Source organism: Olea europaea, chromosome 6 (assembly GCF_002742605.1).
Source record: "Olea europaea var. sylvestris chromosome 6, O_europaea_v1, whole genome shotgun sequence".
Classification (NCBI taxonomy): domain Eukaryota; kingdom Viridiplantae; phylum Streptophyta; class Magnoliopsida; order Lamiales; family Oleaceae; genus Olea; species Olea europaea.
The window spans coordinates 10,024,270-10,034,689 of record NC_036242.1 but is presented as its reverse complement, the minus strand read 5'-3'; the positions used below and the strand labels follow the sequence as shown (position 1 = coordinate 10,034,689).

The 10,420-nt window shown below is 32.0% G+C and overlaps 1 protein-coding gene across 6 annotated transcripts in view; it reads right to left on the bottom strand.

Annotated features, from left to right (window-relative positions):
* Nucleotides 1–6,800: 6,800 nt before the first annotated feature.
* LOC111395798 overlaps nucleotides 6,801–10,420 on the bottom strand; it is an 80,217-nt gene continuing 76,597 nt past the window's right edge. Inside the window, exons 1-4 of one of the 6 annotated variants that reach the window (XM_023021949.1) lie at nucleotides 8,807–9,078; nucleotides 8,505–8,710; nucleotides 7,674–7,762; nucleotides 6,801–7,116 (exon numbers count right to left, since the gene is read on the bottom strand). In XM_023021949.1, the coding sequence (XP_022877717.1) occupies nucleotides 7,690–7,762; nucleotides 8,505–8,710; nucleotides 8,807–8,899 (372 nt within the window). In that variant the 5' untranslated portion in view covers nucleotides 8,900–9,078 and the 3' untranslated portion in view covers nucleotides 6,801–7,116; nucleotides 7,674–7,689. Of the gene's footprint in view, nucleotides 7,117–7,483; nucleotides 7,763–8,504; nucleotides 8,711–8,806; nucleotides 9,080–10,420 lie in introns of those variants that run through there. The other 5 variants (XM_023021948.1, XM_023021951.1, XM_023021952.1 and 2 more) reach the window with 5 other exon arrangements.

Below are 10,420 nucleotides of genomic sequence, written 5' to 3'. Positions count from 1 at the left end.
CTTGCCAACTGTGATGAGAAATTATCAGAAGATCAGCTGGCAGTGGTCTCGTTAAACTTCATTAGTGATAGGCATAGAGACTTAAAGAATGCCTTGAAATATAGTAGAGATAGTCTTCCCACAGATATCATTATAAATGCCTTGAGAAATAGGGTTCTTGAATTAAAATCAGATTCTATCAACCATCAAAGTGGAGAAAATCTTTTGTTAAAAGGCAAAAATGTTAGTAAATCTAATTTTCATTCAAAGTTTTCAAATGACCCTAAGAAAATAAATAATGATAAAATGAAATACAAAACCAAGGCTAAGGGAAAGAAATGTTATTATTGTGGTAAGTTGGGTCACTTTGCTAAAGATTGCTACAAAAAACAAAATGACTTAAAAGGAAAGAATTTAAATGAAGTTAATGTTGTTACGTCTTATAAGAAGGAGAGTTGTGATAATGGCCTGGTCTTAGTTAATGTTGAAATGAATCTAAATCAAGAATGGATTCTTGATTCAGGTTGTTCTTTCCACATGTGCCCAAATAAAAATTATTTTTTGGATCTTGAACAAACTAAGGGAGGCCAAGTTATCATGGGTAACAACATGACCTGCAAAGTGAAAGGTATTGGAACAATAAAATTAATTTTAGAGAATGGTAGAATTCTATTACTGAAAAGTGCCTGATTTGTTCCAGAATTAGAAAGAAACCTAGTGTTTTTAGGAATGTTGGATGACATGGAGTTTGATATAAAATTGGGTCAAGGACACATAAAAATCTTTAGAGGAAGTGATTTGATCACTTCTATCCCGAAGAGACATGACTTATATTTTTTAAATGCAAAACCTATGTTGGGCCTTTCAGCTGCAGTTTTAGATGACAATTTTAACCTTGCAAAATTATGGCACCATAGACTTGGTCACATTGGTGAAAAAGGCTTAAAGACTTTACAAAATAAATGTATTTTTGGAAAATCAAATATTGGTAATTTGACTAAATGTAAACAATGTTTGATTGGGAAGCAAGTTAAGTTACCTTTTCCCACTAGCACTCTTAAATCAAAACAAATTCTAGAATACTTACATGCTGATTTATAGGGTCCTGCATCCACCTCTACACTGTCAGGTTATAAGTATTACTTGCTTATTATTAATGATTTCTCAAGAAAAATTTGGGTATTTCTTCTGAAAACTAAAGATGAAACTTTTGTTACATTTAAAAATTGGAAAACCCAAATTGAAAATCAAACTGATCTGAAAATCAAAACATTGAGAACTGACAATGGTCTAAAATTTTGCAATTATGAGTTTAATGAGTTTTATAAACTGCATGACATTTTAAGACATAGAATTGTGACCTATACACCCCAGCAAAATGGCATTGCAGAAAGAATGAATAGGACCTTGTTGAATAAAGTTATATGCATGCTTTTGAGTTCTGGCTTGCCCAAACTATTTTGGGGTAAAGCTGTTAAAACTGCTGCATATTTAGTTAATAGAAGTCCTACAAGTGCTTTAAATTTTAATGTGCCAGAATCTGTGTGGACTCAAAAGCCTGTGATATATTTCTACTTAAAAACATTTGGTTGTGCTGCATATGCTCATCAAAACATAGGGAAATTAGAACCAAGATCCCTTAAATGTGTGTTTTTGGGTTATGCTGAAAATGTTAAAGGATATAGGCTGTGGGTTTATGGGGAAAAAGGTTATAGGGTTATTATAAGGAGAGATGTGATTTTTAATGAGCCTTGTATGCCATGTTTAGAGGGAAAGAAAGAAAACTTAACTGATAATGATGTCCAAATTGAGGTGGAGCCTACCAAGCTTGATAATCTTAATACTGTCCCTTTAGAAACTGAAAATATTGATGCAGACCTGAATGGTACTGATGTTGAACTGGCAGAATCTGAACCTAATAATGACACTGTAATACCACCTGATGAATACCAGCTAACTAGATATAGAGAAAGAAGGCAAATTAGACCTCCTGCTAGGTATAATACTGAAGAATTTGTCTCACTGTTCTCCTATCAGGTTGAAATTGAATCTGAACCTTGTTCATATAATGATGCCATAAAATCAAAGGATTCAAAAATTTGGTTAGCTGCTATGGAAGAGGAGATGACCTCATTGCATAAAAATAAAACATGGGAATTTGTTGACAAACCTAAGAATAAAAAATTGATAGATTGCAAGTGGATATATAAAATAAAAGAAGGGGAAGGGGGCAACAATAACATTAGATATAAAGCTAGGCTTGTTGCAAAAGGGTTCACCCAAAGAGAAGGGATTGACTATGATGAGATCTTTTCCCCTGTAGTTAAGTATACCACCATAAGATGTATTTTGGCTTCGGTTGCTCAATTTGAATGGGAATTAGATCAATTAGATGTAAAAATAGCTTTTCTATAAGGAGAATTGGATGAATTGATCTATATGAGGTAACCAACAGGTTTTGAAAATGGTGATCCAAATAAAACTATTTGTATGTTGAAAAAATTATTGTATGGGTTGAAACAAGCCCCTAGACAATGATACAAACGTTTTGACTCTTTTGTGTTAAAACTTGGTTTTAATCGAAGTAATTATGATACATGTTTGTATTGTAAAGGACGTGGTGGTAAGAATTCTCTTTATTTGGTTCTTTATGTGGATGATATGCTTATTGCTAGTGCTTGTAAATCTGAAATTAATGACATTAAGCAAAAGCTAAAATCAAAATTTGACATGAAAGATCTTGGCTCAGCCAAGAAGATTCTTGGTATGCAAATTGTTAGAAATAAAGAAAATGGAACGTTGTTCTTAAACCAAAAGGATTACGTGAATAAAATCTTGAAAAAGTTCAATATGTTTGAGTGTAGACCTGTAGCATTATCTCTTGCAAATCATTTTATGCTGACCTCAGATGCATGTCCTAAAACTGAAGAAGAATAGGCGAAAATGAATAGAATACCTTATGCTAATGTTATAGGATCAGTAATGTATCTAATGATATGTACTAGGCCTGATTTAGCATATAGTATTAGTGTGTTGAGCAGATTTATGGCCAATCCTAGTGAAAGTCACTAGGAAGCACTAAAATGGTTGTTGAAATATTTAAAAGGTTCATATGATGTAAGTCTAGTGTTTAAGATAAATAAAGAGGGGGTAATACTAAAAGGTTATACTGACTCAGATTTTGCTGGAGATAAAGATAATAGGAGGTGTACCTCATCTTATTACTTTACTTTCTGTGGTACGGCTGTGAGTTGGAAATCACAGTTATAAAAAGAATTTGCTTTATCTTCCACTAAGGTAGAATATATTGCTGCTACAGATGCCGTTAAAGAAGGTATTTGGTTAAATGGTCTACTATATGAACTTGATTTTGTAGACACTAATCCAACCTTATTTTCTGACAATTAAAGTGCTATTCATTTGAGTAAAAATCATATGTTCCATGATAGAACCAAACATATTGATGTTAAATACCATTTCATAAGAGATGTAATATCAAAAGGGTTATTAAAGATTGGTAAAATTGCTACATTGCTCAATCCATTTGACATGGGAACAAAAGTAATACCTTTAAACAAGTTTCAAAACTGCTTGAAGCTTTTATCAATTGATTCCCTTTACTGATCACGCAGGTACAATGAGTAAATGAAATTATAAACTGCTGGTGAAGCTCCTGGCTGCACTATGGCCAAGAATTTGGAAGCAAGGTGGAGATTGTTGATATTCGAACCGTGTGTTCTCATTACTTATAAAAGTGTGCTTCCAAATGTTATTGAAAAGTCGTGTTTCTTGGATTAACACTTTTGAAAATAAATGGAACTGATGGGATTGAAACACATGGCTAAGTAATGACCCTTGGATGAGCTTCTGGATGATTCCAACCCTAAATATCCAAACGTGCCTTTTCAGCTCACTTGCGGTGTGTTTTTTGACTCGGCTGTTCATCTCTTTGTTCTCCCTCTTCTCTGCGTGAGATTATTCCTTTTCTTGGTGATTTGGTTTCATAAATCTTGAATGAATTCAGTGAATAAATGTAGAATACCTTGTGGTATTATAGATTTGCAAATTCGTGTATTACCCTGTGTGGTATTTTGGATGAATCTGTGTTATTCATAGCGTGCAGTTCTGGTTCTTGATAGATCTTTGTGATCCGTTCGATTCCTTTGTGGAATAGCAGTCTGTCGAGTAGTTCTTGCAAAGATAAGTCTTCATGTTGAGTTATTTGTAATATTTTTTGAGATACTCATGTATATTTGCTGCCGATTTTTGGGCTATTAGTGCAACCGAGTTTTATCCATTTATAATGGATGCTCAACAGGGGATTAGGCGTTAAAAAGTGGTCGCCAAACCTCTGGGGCTACGGTCGAAAAATTCCTCGTGTTGATTTTTATTTTTTGCATTTATTTTGTTGTTTAATGGCTTGATCATGAGACTGTAGTTAATCTCAAAGTTTTCTCATTCTTTCAATTCCCTTTGAACGTCTTCAAGAATATTCACTAAATTCCAATCCCTTTGCTTGAAATCTTCATTTTGCATCAATAAACTTGAAAGTACGTATGCATTTTTATGATTTTCTCCCAAAAGCTCTCTATTGTCGTTATTGCAAGATGAAGAATATGTAATTTACCTCCAAAATTAAGTTAAAATCGTGCACTAATTACTTGCCATGATGTTATTGAGCATTTGTTTGGCCCCATTAAATTATAATTCATTTTTCTCTCTCTTTTTATTAGCCACACATTCTCCAATAAAAAAATTACATGTAAATTTAAAATTTTTCCTTTATTTTACATGCTTTCTCCAAAAAATTACTATTCCAAAATCAGATTCTCATTATAATGAGAGAATAATGGATGCCAAATGGACCCTGGAAACAATTTTTGTTGTTTTCGGAATGTGCCTAGTGATCTCATGATAGAAGTCATTTTGATCACATCGCTAAGTCTGAAGTTTTGATGAAAATTTCGATACCTTTGCGATCACTTGGTATGCACCTTTCGATCTCAAGGTGTGAACTTTTGCCTCCCATTCAACTTGATCCCTAACTTCTTTCTTTTGTTCAGAACCTTTTCTAATTTGCATTGAAAGTCCTTCATCTCTCTAATCTTGACATCTTGATAACCATCTTCCATAATTTCGTCAATTTAGTCCTTCTCGTCCAATTTTCATTAAGTTTCTCCTTAAGCCATCCAACATTGAGCTTCTCCTAAAAAATAAAATATACAATTAAAATTAAGTATCAATTCAATAAAGCTACTCTCAATCTTTCGCTTTTGATGACCCAAGTAAATTATACTCATTAATAAGGCTGATGGACTGCACAACATATTCATTAAAACAAGAGAATCAATTAGCTTTAAATTGGCAAGCCAATTAAAAGTTGCTGACCTTTCATATTATACGATCGATTGGTCGTACTGACTACTAAGCACATAAACAGCATAAGTTTCATACTTTATTCCACTGGCTTGGTCCTCTTGAACAGAAAATATTAGTTCCATATTGACTTTACAATCTTATCCCTGCCAAATATATTTTATACCATATAAATTAAAGCAATTTACTAGTAGAAAATAAGTTTTGTTGATTAAAAAAAAAAAAGTAACTTTAATAATTAAAAGGATGAAAATACCTTTACTTCTTTTTAAAGTCAGAAAATTAGCTTTTATAAACCTACAGTCTGTATATTGGAGCTTTACAATGTAGTGAAAACTGAAGGTTGTTACTCTGTGAAATAGATTCTGATATGTACATATCAATTAGCTTATCACAAAAATACTCACTATCATATCTATAACAGTATTTGATTTGCAGCTGTGAAAATGAATTTTTACATATTAAGTCGCTTGTTTTTCCTAGCCGTTTATGACTCGGATCGTGTCTGCTTGTTGGGCTTTCTTAATTATTCAGATATGTTTCAGGGTGGCAAATGAGAGGAGCTGCTCATTGGCTCCGTTCATTATTGCTCTGTCCATGGCAGCTAGGGGTTGGATTGAGATGAGCCATGGACCAAGGCAAATTCAAATTTTCTTCATGAGTCGGCTGTCTTGAGCTCGTGGACCCCTCCTTTTTGACCTTTTACTGGCCAAAAGGTCATGACTTTTGGCCATGACCTTTTGGCCATATGTTACCATTGACAATTGTGTCACAATCCAAATTTTTCTCATCCTGGCTGAAATTATTTTGTGACACAAATTAGCGAAGTTAATTCTTTTTAGATGCGCATGTATTCTATATGACTTTGTTCATGTAGTATCAAGATTCAATGGATCTTGGCCAATTTTATTTTTTCTTGGTTCATGAATCATAATTATAGGGCTCCTTTACGCGCATTGTGTAGGTGCTCAATCCACATCACAACATACCATCAAATTGTTTGAAAGAGAAGGCAAATTGTAAGTTTTTAAATTGACTAATTTTTTTTTTTAAAAAAAAGGTAATTTTTTAAACTTATTTGTTTCTAGAAAAATTGTACACGAAATATTTTATTAGTGTACAATTTAACTCCGTTTACGTTGATCGTAGTTAGTCCCAAACCTGGAAAAAGTGAGAAAGTTTGTAGCTTTTATTTAATTTATAATTCGTATAAATTGCACAAATTTTAAATTTTTTAAAAATATGTTAAATTGTCGGGAATTAAAAAAATAAAAAATAGAGTTGACTCGGCTTTGTAAGGCCCCGAGCCCAAAGTTCGGGTCGAGACTAGATTGTTTGGCTGAACAAAAGCTTAACTCGGCTTTGACCAAAAAAAACTAGAACAATTTTTACTCAAGTAGAGCCCGATCCTCAAATTTTAGCTTGACTCTACTCGTTGACATTCCTAATTAAAACTTCAAATAATGCTTTACATCATCATCTTAAGCACAAATGATTTAGCCTGTCATGTTCATAATACAGCAACATGTAATAAATTGCTAATTCATCATACAAAATATTGAAATCCCTTTGAACATCTTCAAGAGTATTCACTAAATTCCAATCTCTTTGCTTGAAATCTTCATTTTGAATCAACAAACTTGAAAGTACTTATGCATTTTTATGATTTTCTCCCAAAAGCTCTCTATTCTCGTTATTACAATTAGTCCTCATCCAATTTTCATTAAGTTTCTCCTTAAGCCATCCAACATCGAGCTTCTGCTAAAAATAATATACAATTAAAATTAAGTATCAATTCAATAAAGGTACTCTCAAACTTTGCTTTTGATGACCCAAGTATAAATTATACTTATTAATAAGGCTGATGGACTGCACAACATTTTAATTAAAATAAGAGAATCAATTTTTTTTAAATTAGCAGGCCAATTAAAAGTTGCAGACCTTTCATTGTATACAATCGATTGGTCATATCAACTACTGAGTATAGAAACAACATAAGTTTCATGTCAAGGGACAAAATCACACATCGAATAAAGATAAAAATATAGATCAACTTAAAAGTTTTTGGATCACTCCTCTTAACAAGATTGATAGAACCCCAAATTTTAAATGGTATCAAAGCTCAATAAGTTTCAACTAGCGATTCAATTCGATTAAGTCTCAATAAATGAGTACGGATTTGAAGATTAGTCTACTTAAACGAGCTACAATCTTGTGCGGCATGGTAAGGGATAAAATCTCATATTGAATAAAGATGAAAACATAGATCAATTTAAAAGTTTTTTGGATTACTCCTCTTAACAAGGTTGAGATGGAACCTCAAATCTTAACATTTCACACTTTATTCCAGTGGCTTGGTCCTCTTGAACTGAAATATTGATTCCATATTGACTTTACATCCTTATCCCTGCCAAATATATTTATACCATATAAATTAAAGCAATTTACTACTAGAAAATAAGTTTTGTTGATATTAAAAAAAAGAAAAAAAAAAGAAGTAATTTTAATAATTAAAAAGATGAAAATCCTTGTTTTTAACGTCAGAAAAACAAATGTACACATTTACGATAGAGCATTAAGTAGTTTATCTTATTATGATCGGTATATTAGGAAAAACAAAATGCATTATTGATGCAATTTTGAAATGGAATTTTTTTTGTCTCCAATTAATTATTATCGCTGAAAATTCCACCATTAACTTCTTTTGCTTATTCAATACTGTTAAAATAATAATTTAAATAGCAATCCCATAAAAGATGAAGATAAAAAGCGAATAATAATTTACGAGTCTATAAATTGTGAAGATAAAAACTGTATTTGACCAGTTTAATCTGAATGTTCAGCTCGTTTTAAAATTATCGAAGATTTAAAATAATAACCCTAACTTGGCCACTTGAGAAAACTGGGTTTAAGATAAAAATCCATGCACATTTGATATGTTCAAGGAGCTTAATTCAAACAAAAACCTAATAATTACTACATTCAAATTTGTCATCATCTAATCACATGCAAAACAACTGTTTGGGACCCCAATGTCACACTCATATTATTGAATCCAGTTCATGTAAAAACATAAAAGCAGTCAAAAAAGGCACAAAATGGAAAATAAAGTGAAACGACAACTACAATAGAGTAAATTCAGAAATTACCATGAGAAAATGAAGAAGAAAATAGCACAAGTAGTAGAGCCCCCACCCATCATCCCTCTGCCAAAACACAAGCACTTGGTGACGCCGTTAACCACCGTCTGGCTAATCAATAGCAGCCCAAACGCCGCCAAACCGTAAACCGTGGACGCGTCAGTGCCATATAAACAGTACGTCTTCTCATCATACTCGTCCGGCACCACCGTCGCCTGTCAACACAAACCCAGTTAAAAAATTTACTACTTTCAAGAAAATTAACTGAAAAACAAATAAATAATAAAGTGAAAAGCAGTAATGGAGACTACCGTGCTACGTCGTCGTTTGGCACCGACGGCAAATACGAACGCTATGAGGTGAAGTGAGATGACAATAACAAGAACAGGAATAGAAATCGCCATTTTTCAGCTTAATTTTTAAGCTTTCTCACTGTTTCAGTTCACTTTTTCTTGAGGTGCTTATGTGAATTATTGTGCTTAGTGCTTTGAAAAATATGTCGCAGATAACAGGAAAGTGAAACAAAACAAAACGGGTAGTAGGGCTTTCTCCTCCTCAAATTGCCTTTTGATAATTTAATTCTAACGTGGAATTATTAATAATATTTGGGGAAAATAAACAAAGTATTTTCGTAAAATTATTTAATTAACTTTAAAAGTAATTACTTTTAAGATCGAATTTATTTTTTCTCTTTTACCTTTTTTTGGCCACGTTGGTCTTGAGAGATTATAATTCATATACATAACCAAATTTGGTAGCCACTAATATAACTTTAGACCCCAACAAACTTGGCTTAATACGTGGGTCAACTTCAAACGGTAAACTTAAACGAAAGCTCTCCGTTAAATTTCCACATATAATAGAATTCAGTAGAAATCAAATTAATCATGCATCAACTCTCTAATATAACTTTAGACCCCAACTAACTTGGCTTAATACGTGGGTCAACTTCAAACGGTAAACTTAAACGAAAACTCTCCGTTAAATTTCCACAAATAATAGAATTCAGTAGAAATCAAATTAATCATGCATCAACTCTCTAATATTACAATCAATTTTTATTTCTAATAAATACATTACTTCTTTTTCAGATATAATAACTTGTTTTGAAATAACAGATTGAGGTTTCTTTATAAAACAAATAACTTAATTATTTTCATAGATAATAAAAATTTAGTTATTTTAAAACTTAAAAATATGTTCGGCTAAGTATGAAAGTTAAGTTTAAATTTATATCTGCAATAAAATCTTATTAGTAATTTTTTTTTCGTTTTAAGCTTAACAAAAGCTCTCAAAACTTATAAATAAACTAAGTTGCAAATAATTCTATTTTTTTTTTAGGCTCACCCAATCATGCGCTAATAATATATGCAAGAAGTTAGCTATAAGATATTATGAAAAAAAAAAAAAAAAAATGTGTACTGTTATCAATCATTTCCAGCCCCAATTGTTGATATCTTCTTTCATGTGTGGGACTTGGCTGAGGCTGCAACAGTCATGTTTCTCATTCTAGTGGAATGGAAAGTGTGCCCCCATTTTTTTGAAATAAAAATGGGTAGAGTAGTGTTTTTTTGAAAAATGAGTGGTTGAAAAAAAGAAAAATTTACGATTTACATGTAATATTTTTTTTATAAAAAATTGTGTGGTTAAAAATAAATGAGCAAAAAATAGGATATAATGGAATGAAAATTAATAAGAACTAAAAACGGGGGCAATATAACATGATGACGTTATTGAGTTACTTCTACCAATCATAGCGATAATGGCCTAAATGGAGTGCAGCTACAGCGCAAGATCTTGACTTTTTAAGTCCATGTGCTTTCCCCTCGTGTCATAATTAAAAATGCAATTAGCCCTATAAAATTCAACATAACTAATTTTTAAATTATTAGAATATATACAAGGCGATGATTAAGCTCTTTGTG